General features: G+C 45.8%; 1 protein-coding gene across 6 annotated transcripts in view; it reads right to left on the bottom strand.

Moving 5' to 3' along the window:
• LOC147268855 (multiple epidermal growth factor-like domains protein 11) overlaps positions 1-20,091 on the bottom strand; it is a 164,518-nt gene that overhangs the window by 95,137 nt on the left and 49,290 nt on the right. For all 6 annotated transcript variants that reach the window (XM_086223613.1, XM_086223632.1, XM_086223622.1 and 3 more), the window contains exon 6: positions 9,556-9,648. In XM_086223613.1, coding sequence (XP_086079739.1) covers positions 9,556-9,648 — 93 coding nt within the window. The remainder of the gene's footprint in view (positions 1-9,555; positions 9,649-20,091) is intronic.

Here is a 20,091-nt window from a genome sequence, read left to right as displayed (position 1 = left end):
ATGTCACCCAGAGTGTTATTGATACAGTAGCTGCGGACCATTATGGTGGTTCACCACATCAGGGTTTGGATCGTGTTTTTTTCTGATGTTTGCATGGGTTTTACTTGGACGACGTGGCTGCACAGCCGAGTCTCCTCACGGCCCTGCAGTCACACACACCTCACATCTTAGCTGTGAAGTCGTAACTGCACTTTCCTTTGCTGGAACCAAATCATGTTGAATCTGTATTCTGGATGTTTTGACCTTAGTGGTCCAAAGAACACATTAACTGTAATTGGTTTGTTGTCTAAAAATGCATTTAGTTCTTCCCCATTCACCAGATAAGAGCAAAAATAATAAGTAAAATGTTGCAGGAAAGTATTTTGTGATAATTAAACTTCTTGTTAAAAAGATTATCCAGAGTGGCGGGGATGGCAGTTGAGTTGCAGTGTGATGGATCTGCATGGACTTTGGAGCTGCCGAGTGGCACTGGGAGATAAAGAGAGAGAAGCTGAAGAGACAGACAGAGAGAATGCAGGCACAGCAGCGGCGGCGAGGACGTGCAGGCTGCATTATGTTGTTGCACACCTTGACAGGCTTTATGTGGATGCCAGCAAGAGAAACTGTGTGAGTTGCCTCTCGTGGGCACTAGCAGATACTTCACATCATGGTAGCTGTTTACAGGGTTGTCAGGGACATGGATGGTAATACTTTTCTCTGTAACAGACAAAGAAATGCAAATGTTTTTCCTCAGAAAAAAAACTTTGATGCCTTAAAAATAGTGTTTTTTCATCTGGGACTAAAATGAATTGGTCTAAATGGACCTCAAAGGGAAAATGTACTCTATTATTCTTGCAAACTCGCTGGCTCTTAGTGGCAGAATTTGCAGAAGTTTTTCTATGGACTTTAATTTTCCATTAGTGTGAGACCATGATTTTAGCCTTGCTTGGCCTGTTGGAGGTGAGTTACATCCAAGATTGTTTAATGGTGTATTCTTGATTCTTCTGGCCATGTGAAGCAGCAACGTGAAGCAACAGCCCCAGAGAACAAAGATCATGTCAAGCTGTCTGTCAGCAGAGAGACGAAGTCCTGGCTGTCCTCTAAATGTTGGTAAAATACACTGCAAACAGTTTTACAGACTGATGGTGTTGCTGTCAAACACAGCAAACCAGCCTCTCAAACTCATATCTCTGCATTGTCACTGCAGTCCCATCTCCGCCCTTCATCAGCGCCAGTCTCCTCATTTTTCATCAGGGAGGCTTTAAACTAAAACATGAGCAAATACACAATTCCAACAGAGGACATCCCAAATAAAGGCCTCAGAGAGACCTGGTAACTCTGCAACAAAGTCCTCATAGGAGGAAAAAGGCCCATTGACAAAGACCGGTGGGGCACACAGTTGGACAGGGATCAAGTCCATAAACTGGTCTTTCATAGAGGGTCCAGCAGCAGAGGCTAACATTCAGGGAGATGGCAAAAGTGACATCATCACAGTCCAGTAGTGATGGGCATTCCGACTCTTCTCAGAGATTCGGCTCCTTTGGCTCGGCTCTCTTAGAAGAGCCGGCTCTTACGGCTCCCAAATGGCTCTTCAGTTTTCATTCAGTATCACAAGCAATTTTTGATTCAGTGTTTTCATAAACGCTTTATTTTTATGTATGAAACTTTTAAAACTGAACACAACCACAGCAATCAAACAAATCAAACATACAAATCAAATGAACAAAGTGTGAACAAAGTATGAACAGAGTGTCTGGTGGAGACTGGCTTTCAGGAAAGCCAGATGCCTCAGTTTGGATGGGCTGATCCGATTTCTCCTCTCTGTTACAGTTTGTCCTGTCTTTGAGAAGACTCTCTCTGAGGGGACCGATGTTGCAACAATGCAGAGTCTTCCTACCATTACCTTAACCAGGCGTGGGTAGCATGACGCCTTGGCCTCCCACCATTTCAGTGGGTCTTCAGCTCTCTGGATGAGGGGCTCCTGAAGGTAGGACCTCACCTCCAGTACAGCATCAGCTGGGGAATTTCTCTCTGCCGTGTGTGTACCTGGCCTGTACCACTACATTCACGGTCTTTGGAGCGTCTGTCCCCCTTCCTTCTTTCACATAATGGTATGATCCTGGTCTGTCCTCGCATGTGATTGGCCGCATGATGTGCCCATCTAAATAAACTCCCGCCCCCGCCTGCATGGATTCTCCGCGGAACCGAGCCATGAACAGACCGCTGCTGAGCAGGCGGCTGAAGATTCGGCTCCCTCCGACGGGCATCGGCTCTTCTCGTTCACTACAAAGCATCGGCTCTTAGAGCCGGCTCGTTCGCGAACGACACATCACGACAGTCCAGCCCCAGCGGGTCAACTGGACAAGAGCCACAAAGCAAGTTCACACCCATACTTCACCCACTAACTGGATTTTGTCTTTCAAGTCCTCACCAACAGGCAGCCACATGGAATGAGACTGAAGCTGATGGTGAATGATGGCTAACAACGGCAAAACTCTCACAAACACCCCTGGACAGTCTCCAGAGCACATCGTCCGCAAACACTCGGAGTTGAGCTAAAACCAAACCAACAAAAAAAACCAACAGGCTTCTGAGAACGTGTGGAGACGAGCGCCAAACCAGAGGAGCTCTAGTTAGTCATGGGAAGAGCTGTCATCTGTTTCCATGGCAACAAATGGAAGCCTGCACCAAATTGATCAATTATGACCAACTCACTTTCAGGGGAGGGGGAACAGAGTTCACATGAAAACCTGATAGAGTTCTTCCCTGAGAGAGGACAGAGAATCACGGTTCTGAGGTGCTGCAGCACAGCTGGGGTCACGTTGGTTCTCAGTCAACGTTCACTTGTTCGTGTGAAAAATTGAGTTGCTGCTGATCAGAAAAGTCATAAACAAGCAGTCATGCCGAAGCCAAGGAACCTTTTAAAGACGGCTCATTCCTGAACGGTGCGACCCCAGGCCTCGACACCAGGTGGGCACTCACAACAGGTCTTGAGATCAGATCCCAGGAATGATGTTCTCTGTTCAAGCGCAAACACACACGCTGGGTTCCAGCCATCTGAGGAGGTTCCAGGGTTCTCCATGTTCCTCTGCTGCCTCACGTTGCCTGTGATAGTTGGTTGACCAGTTTTACCCAGTTGAACTAATCTTTCATATCGTGGAGGTACTTCTGGTTTTATTAAGTTTTATTGTTCTTATCAAATCAAGGCCCCTTTGCCTCATCAGTTGTTATTCAGATTTATTTGATCACGCTAAGATTTTAATTTATTATCGTCTCCTGTTTTTATTTCCTGCAGTGTTTCATGATTTCACTTTTTTATGATTGTCATCACTTTTGACTGTCTTTTCTGATTTATGTTTTGCTGTCTGCTATTTCTCTCAGTTCAGTCTTGTTCAACTCGTGACATTCCTCTAGTGGTTTGGTGTGTGATGATCAATTCGTAAAATCCAACCTTTGTCAATCATTTTTAATGCACTTATTGTGCATGTGAAGTGTAAGTCGATCTGATTGAAAGGTGCTGTAAAGTGCAAACAGACTTTGATTGACAGGTATTCAACTGCTGTTTGACATCTCGTTTGCTCATTTTGTTTTTAATAAAAAAAACACAAATATCACTTCCAAAAAGGTTCAGACTGAAGTCCATGAGGGACTCAAGACACAGACCTGATCACCCTTCAAGGAAATCATTCCCTTCAGAAATTGTCTATGCTGCACCTTCGTTCTCTGCTGATTCTCCCAAGAACTCTTATCATCTGAAACTGCTTGTTTGCATTATTCCTCCTTCATCTCCTTACTGCTCTTGATAATCTTTCTCATCATAATCACTTTCTTTACGTGATAATTGTCACTATAGTTTGTCCTTATCTCGTGTTTTTCTCCTCCCTGTTCCTTCACGGCCTCTTGCTGAGTCTCCTCTTTTGTCTTTGCTCCTCCGCTCTTCGGTCCAGGATATTTACATCGCCTGGCAGAGCTACAAAGTTCTTCCACTGAACTGGAGTTGGGTAGGGAAGTCAGCTGAGGCTCACACGCTGCTTCAGCAGCTAATCTGGTTAGCTTGGACAATCCTGCATCCTTGTCCTCCTCCAAAGTGTCCTTACTCAGAGAGAACTTGAAGTTTGAGCCACTTGTTAGCAAAGATTGTTTTCTACATGCAAAATAAAAAAACTGAGTGTTCTCTCCCGGAACACTTTGAGCCCTGCTGCTGCATCTCCCTCTGCATTGTTGTTCACACAGCGCTACCCGTAGCCCTCTCTCTGTCGGGCCTCATGGCCATCCCTTACGGACAGGGGCCCACAGAGCAAAGAGTTTCCATGGTGGACTCTTTTTCCCAGGAACCTCAGTTGTTTAATACCTGGATACCAATCCTGCCCACGACCCCAGAGTGCAGCTGCCATTGGTCTCTGTGGTCCGTGACCCATGATGCAGTCAATAAAACCAGAAAACCTCTCTTGCTCTCTCTCTTGGAACCTGACCACGAGAGCAACCCTCCACTCACGCTCTCAGCGTGTGAACCAGATAAAGCACCCTGTTCTTTTCCATGGCTATGATACAGACCCTGCCTGCAGCCGGGTGAAAGAGTTAACTCGGCAAAGCAGCTGCTTCACACCACCTGCTAGCTGACAGGAACTCTGCACCAAGTTAGCACCAAGCTGCTAACTTACGCAAGGAACAAAGGAGCGGCCAGCACCCTCCTGTGTTCAAGGGCATTAAACCTCCGGACTCTTCCCTCCTTTGTTCATCAGCGGACTGACAGCACAGCTAAGCTACACTGAACTAGAACCAGCACCAGGCAGTCAGAACACACTCGCCTGCTCGAGTTTGGTCTCCAGTCTAAGCACTCGTGGACGGGACATTTAAACATGGCGTCTCTCACTCAGAGCACGTGCGTTCATCCCTGCACGATGTGCTCGTGAACACACACACACACACACTCTTCCCAATAGTTATATCATAGTTAGGTTGTACTATGTACATGTCTTTTTATTTTGTAAATTAATGTTATAGAATACACGTTGTTATCTTTTACGATGCAGAAGAGAGAATAATATGCAAACTGTTCTTTGCCAAGAACCCCAAAATCCCTCAGCTTACCACCACTGATAACTAGTTCTGATTATAGGTATTAATTGAACTATTAATCATTTACTGCTCAATATTTCTGGATTGAAGTTGGTGCTTGGACAAGACTGAATCCAGTGAACTGGCGTTTTCTTCAGGGTGCTGCCCCGTGGTGGATTTAATCAAAGGAAAACAGCCTCCATTGGGTCTGCATCTGGCCTCTGCTTTGACTCTCACGTTTCTTCAAAAATAAAACCAGAACTTGTTAAAATGTGGTATGTTGCTGCACAACAAGATCCCTCATATAACTTTAATTGAATGAATTCTTGAAACAAATGTGTTTGTGAGAGCTTTTATTTTTGAAAAATACTCCGGCAGTGTGGAATTTTGAGAATGTTGCAGATACAAAGTCAATAAACTGACTAAAAAAAGTGTGTTACATTTTAGGCTCAACACGTTCCACACGCGTGATAGGAAGGTGTGATGTTTAGGCCACTGAGACATCGGTGCATTTACACGATAACGGAAAAGTCCTTTTACTGTTGTTACTTTTGAAATTTGTGTAAATACATTAATTACACTAAAACAGAAGTTTTAAAATTTATGTTAAAACATGGAACTAAAACTGGACTTGTGAAACACGTGTTAGTCCAACTGAACCGATCTCTTCTTCACCTAAATTGGTCAAATTTGATGTTCTGTGTTGGGATGTCTCCATCAGTAAACAGTCAAGGAGGAATCATCACGACAACTTGTCTGGTAAAATGAACACATTCATAGATGGATGACAAGAAATGTGCAGCACTGTAAAGGTTTCCATTTTTCATGGATTTTCAGTTTGCCATTCAACTGCAAGGCTGCTTTGTAGCTAATTCTGTAGGTGACACGTGACGGGGACTGGAAGAAAAACCTCAACATCACCTCATACCTGTGTGAATGAAGTGATTGTTCCCCAGTTCTTCTATACTGGGACAATCCCAGTATGGCCTAACCGAGCGACAGCATTCGTTCCACTGTAGCGACTAAGAGATGAAAGTGGCGATCACGCCTCATGTCATTTGAACTGGATCACATGGTTTCCCTGAGGTGAAGGTCGTCAGTTGTGACGGTCTGTCGACTCCACAGCTTCACAGAAACGTTCAGCTCTCTTTGCTCTGGTTTTGTAGCTCTGCCGTGTGGGATGACGTACAGTGAATGGAAACCAGGAGTTTTTTGAAATGCAGAAGCAGGAAGGCATGGAGAGAAATGGTCTTAATTGGTTACAATTATGTGTTCCAGGATCCTCAGATGAAAAACAAGACTTGCAAATGTGTACAGCAGGATCCAAAGGTGTAACATGATGTGTGGTGACTCGGCCACAATCAACACCAAACAACTTGATTTGTATAATTTCATTATAGTTTCATGTAGAATTGTTTTTCATGTAAACAAATATCAATATGTTCCTTCTACTCCACAGATCTGAACATGTTTGCGCGTGTTCCTCAGGGATGGCCTGACAGGTGCACATCAGGTACATTTGGGTTACTTTCACACTCTATCCTTCAAAATGTTGAGAAGAATATGCAGTCCCGCTCCACATCCAGCGACATGCTGCACGGAGGTGCTGGAGTGTCCATGAGCAAGGCTTGTGTCACCACAACCAGTCTGGAGCCCAATTCCACAAGTGTGACGTGGGAACCCACTGAGAATGGAAACTGCTGGTGTCCAACACTCGAAATGAAAATCCCAAATGTCAGTCTGGGGCCAAAGAGCTTCTTTGACCGGGTGCAGGTGAAGTGGGACTCGTCCTGACACCTGCACCGTGTCCCTCACTGCATGGACTCAGACCCAAGTTGTTGAACGCTTCCATCGCAGGTCACCGATGTTTGAAAGCTTTTCCTTTTTACAGGCTGCTTTGTTCCGCAAATCCCAGCTGGATCCTTTCCTGATGGCTCCCCTCTGTGGTTATTGCCAAACTAACCCACAAGGACCTGTCTAATTCATGGGGCCTCCATTTAAATGGATTGGAATTAAAACAGCAGGTGTTATCCACAAATCAAGATCCACAAATGTGAGTCTTCTGCCTGTGAGACATTAAGACACTAAACTCATTCAATACATGCTGCTGCAAGTAAACTGACAAATAAAGCCTAACATCATGAAAAACACCGCCCTCATACTGACTGTTAGAAAATAAAACCATAAAACACAAAACACTGTGAATCCCTTGAATCTCTTGCTGACCACAGAATTTACTTGCGAGGGCCAATCAATTAAGTGCAGGCATGACATAAAACACAGGAATACGCTTAATACCCCCACGGGATATTGCATCTTTGTACCCAATAATCTGTAGTTCATGTAAACCTTGCATTCTTCTGTAGGGACGTGAGACTGCAGAGTCGTCACGCTGCTGTGGACTACAAGGGACACTGGAAAACAATATTTTTTCCATTTATTTCCCAGTCCTCAGATTCACACAGCTGCTCTCCCTGCATCTGATTCAGTCTGAGCTCTGCTTCAGCGCCAACAGAGGAGAGACAAACAAGAACAGACCAACAATCGCAGCTTGATGAGAATAATAAAATGTAATACAGTCATTAAGAAGAACTCATTCATTCATTCAATCAGTCTTTTTTAACCTCGGAAGTCAACTGAGAACAAGCTCTCATTGACGATGCCGCTGAGAATACAGCGAATGCAAATGCAAGGACGAATGGAACCTAGGATTTCAGTTGTATGGTAGAAGCAGCAGCGGATTGTGGTGGAATTGTTGGTGATCCACGATCCAAACTGACCAAAGGAGCCAGTGTGCGGAGGACTAGATCCAGGTTCTAGATTCTGGTGGAGTGGATGTGGTTCCATGTATAAGGGGCAGAAAAGCCCAAAGCGGTTCCCATATTCAGCGTAAACTCTGGGGATCGTAAGCGAAAGCCAGTCAGATGCAGGAGGGGGAAAAAAACCATCTTTTTCGAGAACTTGAAATCTTAACATTGGGGTGAATTGTTGCTTTGAAACAGGGGCGTCACTGGGCAGTAATGCTTCATTCTTGTCTTCGTGGAGGTAAATTGACCTGACCCACCTTAGCCTGGCCTGACCCCGGACAGCAATGAGAACAGGTAAACACACACACACACACACACACACACACACACACACACACACACACCCTGAAGAGCTGCGTGAGGACTGGACTCATACCACTGAAGTGAGACATATTGAGATGAAATGGATTCATTTCCAGTTTAAAGGAGCAATCAGTGCAATCTTGACTTTTGTGCGTCACAGGCCGGAGCTGCTAATGTGTTGGAGCGTCTGATGGAGCTGCTGAGCAGGGAGTGTGACGTTCAGATTACTCCACCGAGGGCTGAAACGCCTTTCTCCAAAACTCATCTTCTTTGTTTGGCCACGGAGACGAGCCGCACACGCGCGGTCCTGTGGCCCGCCATCCTCTCAGAGGTGTGCTTCTACTCTAAAAGAATAAACCGGACTCTTTGGTTGAGGTACGTTTAAAAAAAAAAAAAAAAAAAAACATGTCTGTAACTTATAAGCCTGTACCTTTCAAAGGCAAAAGGAACCACGTCTTAAAGCCATCGGACCTCGTTCATGACATTGTCGGCCACATAGTTGCTGTTTTTGTAACCTTCAATGTAGTTTGACTGACAGCAAAGCCTGCTGGCTATTTATAGTTTAACCCTATTGACTTTCATTGTGATCACCTTGTAACGTACAGTGACCCATGCTGGCACCATAAGGTACACAGAAATGTCAGGAGGACAGAGTTAGCAGTAGCTGTCAGACTCTGCTTCCTTTGCAAGAAAAACACAACAGCGCTTTAAAAAATTGTCAACAGCCAAACTGTGTGGATGGACATTAACAGCTTGGCTGAACCACGTGTGTGGGAATCCTGTTGAATACTGCATCTGGCAGGAATTTCAGTCCTGATTGTTATGATGGCTGTTATTAATAACCATTTGAAAAATGGGCTTCCTGGCATTGCAGAGAATGACTGATGAAAGCTCAGCCAAGAAGAGGTTCAGCCCGGCGTATTTGGTGGATGTCCCCGTCAACACTCCCTCCTGCATTAAAACGTCTGATCCCACTTGTGGCCCCTAACACCGTCCCCCTTATGGAGAGAAGGGAGCTGCTGTGGGGTCTGCAGCTGCTCCTAGCCTCCGTCGTCGCTGCCAGAGATCATCCCAACTCCTCAGCCACGTTTGCTTTCTCTTCAAGTCGTGTAACATCATGAAGTCATCAAAAACTGTGGCGTCACATTTATTATAGCCCTGATTGAAGAATGTGGCAACATGGGAACACGCTTCAACGCCAGCTCAGAAAGGCGCTGCATGAGCTCCATTCACCACAACAGTGGGAGTGAATCAGCCGTTCCTGGAGACCTCCTCGCTGTTGCGTAGCTTTTCTTCACTCCCAGTCTGACAACATGACCTTGAACTTCTCCAGGACGACTGTAATCGTTGAAAATGAAACTGATGGCACGACTCTAAGTCGTTACTATACGTATAGTGGTGTACTCACCACTGGAGCAGTCCAGTCCTCCCCAGCCAGGCTCACACTGGCAGGTATCAGGAGACACACACCGGCCGTGGGCACACTCCTCCGTACACAGCGCTGAGGGCAAGAAAGAGGACATGGAGGTTAATAACCAATCTGACTTTGAACTCGCAGTGCAGTACTTTTGTCTCCCCATTCTGACAGTAGCCATTATAAAAAAAAAACCAGAGGTAATATTGTGATGTGTGTGTGTGTGTGTGCGCGCGCGCTCCCAGGGGCTTTTTCTTCAAATTGTCTAATGCAAATAAGGGGGTAAATACAGTGATGAGCTAATTTCACGTGGCAAACAAACAAGGCGAACTGTGTTCTCCAATTCTCCAATTTCATTTAGCAGACGCTTTTGTCCAAAGCGACGTACAACACAAGCAAGAATTCAGACTTGTGTTCGAACAATTCGTAACACATCTTTGTTGAAGCTACTGGCAACCCAAATCACAAGGCCTGCACACGTAGCAATGCTGTCGCACAACCTTGATGCTGTCTGGGTACACTTGTAGTGGACTGACACCTCAGCAGGTCATGTGATAAACGCTTTGCATTGGGTTTCTGTTGCTGTGCAGTGCGTCGGGCAGCTCTTTCATTAAACATCATTCTCTTGCCTATCACCATGGCGATGAAGGTCAATTTTGGATTGGCCAGTGTTACAAAGTTGCCTTGGTAGTTTTGTGTCAAATATAAAATCCTCTTTCCTTAAACCACAAAACCTTTGTCAGGGAGAACTAGAAATACCACGTCACATCCTTGAGCCCAAGTGGATGTTTACACAATAGTTGAGGAAATTCCCAAAAAGCGTTCAACAGGAAGCACATTTATGTGTGGTGACTGTAACTGTGACCTCAAAAATCTCTCAGTCCACCCTTGAGTCTCAGTGGACGTTGGAGCCCCAACTGCATAAATCCCCTCAAGGTGCTCCTGAGGTATCGCGTGAACGAGAGTGGGCCAGACGGGTGGTGGTGCAGAGCCATGAAAGCGGAGACGCTTCAGGAATATTTGTATTGTCTCACAGAAAACTGCCTCTCGTCTCATGATCTAATGAATGTAGCCCATCTGCAGGAGTGACGAACGCAGTTATTGGTTGATCACACCTGATCCAGAGACTCTCATCGAGCAGACACACCAGATATCATCTGCTCACAGCTTCTCAAGAGGTCTGCTGTCTTTTTGCCAAATCTATGTGAGGTCTGGCCGATGGTCATTGGCCCCGTGAGTGGAAGAGGTGCCGGTCCTCATGGGCGCCTCACTGCTGTGGGGTTTCATGATTTCCTCTGCCGCTTGCAGCTGTAGAATTATTCATGACTGGCTGATGGTTTATTTACCAACGGAGATGGATGGAAGTGACGAGACAGTCTCCTGATACTCTATAGGTCCGATTATCAGAGACATACAGCAAACTGATAAAGCTGTCCCGACACCTTCATTTTCACCACCAGCTCTTTTTAACTCCTGCAATATTTTATTATGACAGAACCGCACAGCTGAGAGCTGTCGCACTATCAGAAGGTTCAAAACAAACAACTCCGGCATCATAAATTATGCTGCTTTCTCAGGGACGCAATGCCTCCCTGTCATTATCTTGTTAGCTCTTCGGCTATGAGAAGAAAGCGCAGGAAAAAACTACAGACAGAATAAAAGTCATGCAAAAATGTTAAATTAAAGATGTGTTGTCAGATGGGGAATCAGGTGCTGGCATAGAGAGGAACTCGCATCTCCAGATTCCACTCCACAGCTCGTGCTGCACCATGAACCCGCCCCAAGGAACACCAAACACATCATAGCTCTTCAAATAAATCACTTCGAATTTAATGCTCTTTTAAAAATTATTTTCCTTCTATAAAGAAATGCTGTGTGGTTTATTACAGCCTCATCTTGTAGCCTGAAGCATAGTGCTTTCAAAACAACAACAATAATAATAATAAGGGGTGCGCCGATTGATCAGCCACCGTTCTTTATCACACGACTCTCATCAAAACTACGTGGTTGAAACTCTGATGTCTGCGTCTGACAGCAGCGCCGTGTGCTGTTGTAGAGTGTGACCACGTCTCCCATGATGTTCTCTGGGCGAGCACATGACCAACAAACGTAAGCAACACAGCTGATATGCTGCTAACAAAGAAAGGCCGGTCGGGGCATGGTGAGTGCGCTTAGCTAGCAGCAGGAAAAGGCAGTCGGGACCCAGATTAGGGAAGACCCTCCTTCGGGAGTTTCAACGAGTCTTTGTCATCTCGGCGATGAGTCCAACCCGTCTGTGTTGGTGCAGTGGTGCTCTGACATCACGGCTAAAATACAACAGAACACCGTCACTGTGTCACTCTGATCATTCATGTGTCTGTTTTTCAGCAGTGTCAAATGTAAATGTTAATATGTATTTATTTGTTTTTTATTTCATAAATCTCTCTGTAAATGCTAGTGAAACTAGCAGTGTAGTCGTATGGACGTCAGGCGCGCACTCCAGATGTCACAGCTGTTGTGTGTTGTCCTGTTTCTGAGTTTTCAAATCGGCTACAAGGACCTTGTTTATGTCCACGTGTCCGTTTGGCTCAGTTTCCCCATAAAAGCAGACAAAACACATTTTATAATCAACAAGCAATTGAGGTTCAGTTCCCTGTAATCTGTTTGGCTATAACAATACTAAAAAACCTTCACCTGCTAAGAAATGAAAAATATAAACATTGTCATAGGAGTTATTTACTTGACCTCCTCACAAATAAGGCGACCTCACTGCTGTGCCTCTTTTGACGTTCAGACGTGCAGGCGAGGAAAACAAATCTAGGTCAACAAAGACAGAGATGCTGCTGTAACCGTCACCTGTGAAAGGAATGCATGATGTTGTCTTCCATGCAACTCAGCTGTACTTGACACCCTTGCCAGCATATAAAGACTCTGTTGTTGTCACTAACAAACCCTCTCACTCACCACTCTGCTCTTCAGTCAGCAGGGGCTGAGCCACCTTTTCAGTTCAGTTTAGCCTGAGAGAATTGTTTTTACTTGCTGCTTTGGAAAGGAGATGGGAGGACAGCTAAAAGAGGACCATTGTAACTGAAAAACCTCCTGGGTTCTGACCCTTCAGTGCGACCCTCTCCTAACGTCAACCTAAACTGTCACTGATGGCAGCATCTTGACAGGTAATCTGACAGTTGCTCATCGTCAGTTGCTACCTGGCTTGAACTGATCAGATAGTTTAATCAGTGATTGAACGGACCCATCAAAATCTTAGGAAGTCAGCAGGGGTCGCCTATTATCAACTAGGAAACTCTGTTCGATGCCCTACGCTAAATGTCTTGCAGTAGTCGCTGCCATTAAGAGGACTGGCGAGGTGTGTTAGTGGCGCTAGCTTGACACGGTGCAGCAGCCTGGGGGGTGGAGAGTCTGCAGCATTAATGCCACTATTCTTTTTAAAGGGTGGGAGGTACATGACAGTAGCTAGAAATAATATACGGCCCACTAGAAAAGTAAGTGAATTCCTTCCCTCATTGCTATCGTTGGACACACGGCGTCCTTCCAAACGTCCTCCTGGGGGGTGACAGCATCTCTGAGCCATAACCGTTCACACAGACCAGAGCAAAGTGAGTCCATGTTCTGGAGTTGGTGGAGAGCCACGGCGAGCATTCCGCTCCGGAGAGATTGCAACAGCTCATTCAGGCAGATCTTCAGTAAGACAGCATTCCAACCATCATGCAATTCACTCAGCAAGTCAGTGATGGAACCTTTCAGGCCTTGCTCGTCACAAAGAAGCCGCATGACTCCACGCACACGTCCTTTTCACAACATGGCAGATCAAAGGGTGTTTTACCACACAAGACAGGCATCACCAGCAACCAAGCACACTTGAAATGTGGAGACGGGTTTAGGTTTGTCAGTAGAGTCCTGCAGCAACGTCAAAAATCCGCTCACAGTCGTAGAGAGAGCAGGCAGAGGAGGATGTCGCGCTCTGGATAGTTCTAGTTACCTTCTGGTCAGACCCAGCTGTGCTCAACATGTGACCTGTCAGTCAAACCCACAGAGCCTGGACACACACACACACACACACACACACACACACACACACACACACACACACACACACACACACACACACACACAGCCAAGAAAGACTATCAAGATGGCATCAGCCCAAGAAGGCACAATCTAAAAGAGGCATGTTGAAAATATATCAACACTAGTTGTCACAGATGTGAACTTGGATGTCTGCAGTGGAAAAATCCCACTTTGAAGACACTTGAACAGATTTGACTCTTTATATTTACTCTCTGACATAAAAGACGGTCTCTTGAGACACTTATTAAGGGTGGGGATGGCAGGCAGATGCAGATGAAGCAGCAGACGGGGGCTGAGGAGCTTAAAGGGGATTTATGAATCAACCTAATCAAACGTCCTACTAGCAGGACATTGGTGAATGAGCTGGAGTTCAAACAGGCAGGAAACCCAGGACACCAGGAGGTGGGGGAGCACGACCCTTCTCACCCGAGTTTGTTGTCTCGGTCATGTGACGGTAAAGAAGCACTGAGCTGTGGCTGATGAGGGCCGGCCAACAAGACACAGACGAGCACGAGAGAAAAGGAGGGAAACTGAACAAACGCAGGAAGCAAGGTAGATAAGACAGGTGATTTTTCAAAATAAAACCGGACTAAAAAAAATGGACACAGACAGTACAAAGAAAAAAACCTTAACTCGAGGATGTGAAATAAAAGTCCAGAATGAGTCCATGACAAAACCAAAAATAGCAAAAAGAGCTTGTTCTTCAAAGTAACCCTTTACTTCAGTGCAGTTTATGTTGACGCAGCAGCGGAGGTGAGGTGCAGAGACCGGACCTGCAACCTTGGCTCCAGGCTGTGGACACGCTAGCTAGCTAGCCTTGATGACGGCTGAAGACATGCTCTGAAGCAAGGGGGGGAAGCTGGTGAGTTATAGTGGGAGCAACCTGATGAGGTCATCATGATCACCAGCCAATCAGGATTGGTGCAGTGAGATAAACAATTAGAGGGCGCTGTAGCCCGTGGACATCTGAACACATGCTAGGAATGACAACCTACACAGGAGAGATCAACTTCCCGTGGTGAAAAGGGAATGCACAACTAAAGAGCACGCCGCCATCCCTCCCTACACAGGTATCACCAGGGACGCAGGACATTACGTTCAATTTGAAAACAATGAACAATCTTCTCCATTGAAACAAACCACTGTTTGTTCAGCTCCGTCACAGCGAAGGAAAACTCCCTACTTTCAGTGAAACTGTTCCCTTAGCCTCTAAATAACTGCTTGTTTCAGTTTGAAGGCGTGTTCACCTAAACAAGCCCAAAGTGAGTTGACATTGTGCAACATTCTGTAAATTGTAGCAGCATCAACACTTTTGAGTGTTATTCAACAAGCAGCTTTTTTATTGAGATACTTGGTGAGGAATTCTGTCCTATTTTTAAGAGTACTCACACCAAGACTAGTTACTGCAGTACACAAGCACTCACGGTTCTCTGAAATATGAATTTATAAAGATAACAGTGGAGTAAAACCACCATATCTGGAGCAAAAGCACATGTATTATCTTCAAAACACCAACCAAGTGAAAGGCAGAGCTTTATCTGTATTCCCTTTCCATTCGTTTTTGAGGATTGCTTGTATATCATAACCCATCAAGATTGTGCGGACGGGCTGAGAGCTGCGAGACCTCAGCTCCTCCATCACCGAGATACCATGCACGCTTTTACTTTCTCTGATTGTGGAAGTGATTCTTCTCCATGCCACCTGACTTCAATGAGTATGTACTGTAGCTGCCATGTTGGCTGTCCATAAATATGGTCATTTGACGAGAGCGTGTTTCAGTAAATTGACATGTTACCTGCACTATCTTAAACGCTGTGTACGTGTTCTCAGTATGCTTCCTGAATGTGCTTGTGTTTGTCTACTTCTACATTTTCATGAAGTTGAACCTTCTGTCTTGGACTGAGTGTCTTTAAGTCGTTGTCTGGCTGAGCAGCAACGCAGGGATCGTACATCGCTCCGTCTGGTTTGTTGGAACAACATTGTGGGAATGACTTCAGTCAGCATTCGCCGCCCTACAGTTGTTTCTGTTCTCGAGCTTTCAAAGTCCCCTTCGCGTCATGAAACAACAATAAAAGGTGAGCTAGCAAACACCAAACATTGAAAATGACAAAAGTTCAGGCCTGCTCAGTGAATTTCAGTGAATATTTGGTGGAGAGCAGTTTACCCCTGGTGTCATGTAGCAGCTCCTCCGTCCTGCGCTGATCATCACCCACACAGAAACCAGCCAGAGCAGCTCAATGGACGACACCTGGCTGCACTGGCCTGCATGTCACAAGATCATTCAGCAGGAGGAGAGGAGTCTGGCTGCTTTATAAAATACGGCCATGTCCAAATTCCATACCAACGTGTTATCTAGTGTTCTAAAATCAAATATGATATTTAAAGGATCTCCGAAATCTTAGCACTGGACACAGTGTCAGTAGGAGTATCCCACAATGCAATGCAGCACCTGTATCACAACAGCTCAGGCAGTTTGGGCAAAGCTATCAAGGTGACGTGCCTCCAGCTGACACAGAGCCTCTTGGGAAGTGAGGCGATAGCCTGCTGGGTTGTGCATCCAGAAAGGGTCCAACACAGGTGTGCCCACAAAAGAATGCAGGAAAGTATCTTGCCTATTGTAGTGTTGTGCATAACCTTCAGACGCACTGCAACTATTTTATCACCAAAGCAACAAAAGATTTGCATCAAAGCACCAGCAAAGAAGAAACAGAATCGAACACGCGTATGTTGTTGTTGCTGGCACACAGGATGACCGTGGTGGTCACCGGGTACCAGACACTGCCACGGTAAACATGTTTGTCTTACTCATTACATGACGCGATGCTCAGCTAATCAAGGTGGTTGTGTTAATGTAATTGCAAAACAAGGTGTTTCTCAAAAGAAGGAGGCAAACTTCAAACTTCAGCTGTCTCAGTTCAAGGAGTTGTCAGTTTGTCCTTAAGATTCCTTGAATCTGAGTTGAACTTTCAACAGGCGCTCTGCTGGTTAACTTGGTTTATCATGCAAAGCTTGAACTGAGAGACAGTCAGACTGTCACCAGCTCTGAGGGACACTGCCCAATTAATTCTCCCCCAGTCATGTGTCGTATACTGGGATGATGACAGTGGCCAGTTAGATGACCCAGTCAGGCAGTACCTCCCGCACCGCTGAAACTGTGCATGCAAAGCTGCTGATTGGCTGTAGATTGTTGCTGATCGATGTGGATATTTAACCTGCTGCATATCTGGGATGATTGCTGATGTATCAGTGAGCCTCTTGACTCAGCTCCGGTGAGCAAGCGCAGCAGGAATAGCCTCTGATCCAGGCTTTTGCCGACAGGCCTCTAAATCCGTCACAAATGGTGCTGTGACCCACGGTAGGGAAACATGCAGCGTGTTGAGCTCTGCAAGGCCGCTGCCATTTCAACAAATAAGGCTGTTCTAAGGTTTTGGAGTGTTATTTATTTAGCACAGAGCACAGACAGTAAAGTGCTTGGTTTTGTACTTTGCCAAGAAATGTGCCAGCAGGGCAGAAAAGGAGGTGCGGGGGGGGGGGGTACAGGAGGTACACTCGTCTCACTGAGGCAAGGTTTTATGGCTGTTTTGCTACTTGAGCCACAAAAAGCTCGTCCCCTCTAAATTTATGGTGGGAGTGTGTCAACATTTTACAGCGTTTCGTGCATTAGGACAGGAATCCCAACAGCCACATGGACTCGGCACTAAGCGCAGATTTATACTGGTGGAGGTAAAGTCGCTGCCTGGCTAATGTGTTTTAGTGTGCTATGAAGGTGAGGAGTTTGCTGCTAGCTGCTTTTATTCAGCTAGTCTCGCTTGAATGACTAAATAGACCACTTGTTTGCTTCTTCTAAAAAGCAACATGGTGCCACATAAGTGAAAGATAAACGATAAAAGTGCAACCTCACGACTGAGCCAACAAACTCATTTGCTAAAGGCTAAAAGAAGCTGCAGAGCCACATCTGAAAATGCTTGAACAATCAAGAAATATCTTCCCACGCGGCGTGATGTAGGTCTGTCTGTACATTTCTGAGACGAGAGCTGGTAAATCCATGGTTAGCCATCAAAACGGTGACACCAGATCTCATTGGGAGACACATCCACTGATAATTTGGAGCTCCAGTGAGAACAGTATGAGGTGCAGTTTGAAAATTGCCTCATTACTAAGATCCGCCATATCCAAATATCACAAAATGACCCAGAACATACAGACGGCTTGCAGAACGTCGGGAGATATTTGCCGAATTTAACAAAAAGTGTACTTAACTGCAATCGCTAACTCCATCTTTGAGGGCCATATTACACCAATGGTGAGAGAGCATTTAGGGCAGTGAATGTGTCAAATAACGCTGGAGGGATTAAATCTCTGGGCTGGCCTGGGAACGCCTCGGGATTCCCCTGAAGAGCTGGTGGAAGCAACTGGGAGAGGACAGTCTGGGCTTCCTTGCTGAGGCTGCTGCCCCCGCGACCCGGACCCACCGGATAAGAGGAAGATGACGGCGATGACGAATGTGTCAAAGAGTGAAAGGAGGGCCGACATATTTACTTGAAATAAACAGGCACAAATAGCTGCATCTCATTACACGACACTACTGCTGCAGCGGGGACGCATCGCTGTATGTAGGTCATTGTTACAGAGCCACCGAACCAGCATGAACTGAAATGTTGGCCGTACAGAAGCGACATTTGTTTGTTTTTCTTTTTTCTAAGACGTGATAATAAATCACAAAGCAACGGTAATTTAAGTCAGATTGGCTGTGGTCATGTGACAGCAGAGGTAGTGGCGTGGGGGGTAAGCAAGGTGACGAGGCCACAGACAGCCAAGCTGCTCAGAGAGGAACCAACATGGAGGATCCAGGGGGGCAGGAAGAGATGGACCCAGAAGAGAAGGCAAACAACGGAGGGAGAAATCATACTGACGAGATATAAAAGGCCTCAGGAGGAGATGAGACATAACTAAAGGTTTCGTAAGGCTGCAAGACAGACGCTATCCACAAAAGATGTGCTAAGTTTAGCCTTCCACAAACGGAACGTCTACAGGAGTACGCTAAGAGTGCAAGACGTAGAAGGAGCCCTGTGATAATTACGCGTTTATTTCAGGGATCCAGACAAACAGGAAATTAAAATCTGGATCTCCAGGAAACCTGACTAATCAAATTAGCATCCCCCTCCTCCCCCTCCTCCTCCCCCTCCTCCCTCTGCAAGGGAGGGAAACCTTTCAATTAGGCTCATGTGCTGGATATCCCACAACAAAAGACCTGTCCAAAGCCGTTAACGTTAGCAAACCTGGAGTCGTTAACAAGAATTAGCTTCTGGCGTTCAAAACTACTCAGCCAATAGGAGCAGGATTGTGTGTGAGTGAGTGTTTCCGTGTGTGTGTGCGTGTGTGTGTGTGTGTAGGGGGAGGCAGTGCCACACAATGGGATGAAGGGGTATTCGTCCAGGTCCCCCGGGAGAATCTAATTAAGTTGTTTACAAGCAGATGTTGAATAAAGACACACAATGCTCTCCACTTTGCCCTCCCCTCCCCGCTGGCGAACCCATTCACTTCCTCTCTTCAATAAGAAAAGGCAACGCCGGCCTATAGAATCTACTATCTAGGGTGGATAATTGATTCGTGGTGCTGGATTCAGGATGTGTACCAGTATGAGATAAAGGCTGAGCAGGGAGACACTCCTGCAAAGGCTGACTTTAATTCTGACAAGTTTGAATGATCTTTTTGTGAGTTCTCTCATCAGCCGAAACATTAAAACCACAGACAGGTTTGGTTGGGAGTGTCGTGAAGTAAAGTGACACAATCTGAGGATCGTAAACTGGTCCTCTTCAACAGCACCAGAATCTACAGCCTCAGAAATGGCACTTGAAATAATTGCCAGGTCTCTCATGCAGACTCAATCAAAGCGGGTCCCTGGGGGGATTTATTGCAGGGCCGTTGTGTTATAATCAACACGAATGCTTTGGCTGATTGCTGCATGTTGCCAGTCTCATTCTTATCAGGAAGCACCTGCACTCGTGGACACACAGCCAACACAGAGGCTCCAGGCTGCAGTGAACGGCGTGGTTACAAACATGGCGTCGTTGGCATTTCCCAGAACAACTTGGCGTGCTGAGGCTTTGGGACGCTTTGATCGCTTCAGACGGGCAACATGGAGGAATTCATGGTTTTATTCTGATCTTTGGTTGTTGTTGTTTTTGCTGTTTTAACTTGATACCATTCACTTTATTTGTTTAGGCTACGACATGGATACATTTCCTGTTAAACGCCAGCAGAGTTTTGAGGACTACAAAAATCCTCTGACCTTCCGTCAGCATGTGAGGAGATAATGAATGGATGACAATCCCTTTTCTCCTGACGGGGTTCCCTAAAAGAGTCTGTCTATGTTTTGAATGTTCCTTCTTCGTGTATGCTTGTGAATGTGCTTGTGATTTGTGGAGTGCACTGTTTGTGTTTTCGTATGAAATTTGGAATTCC

The sequence above is a fragment of the Aulostomus chinensis genome, chromosome 2 (assembly GCF_037954235.1).
Source record: "Aulostomus chinensis isolate RoL2024-O1b breed Wild chromosome 2, RoL_Achi_v1.0, whole genome shotgun sequence".
Classification (NCBI taxonomy): Eukaryota; Metazoa; Chordata; class Actinopteri; order Syngnathiformes; family Aulostomidae; genus Aulostomus; species Aulostomus chinensis.
This window is presented reverse-complemented; position numbering and strand designations above follow the sequence as displayed.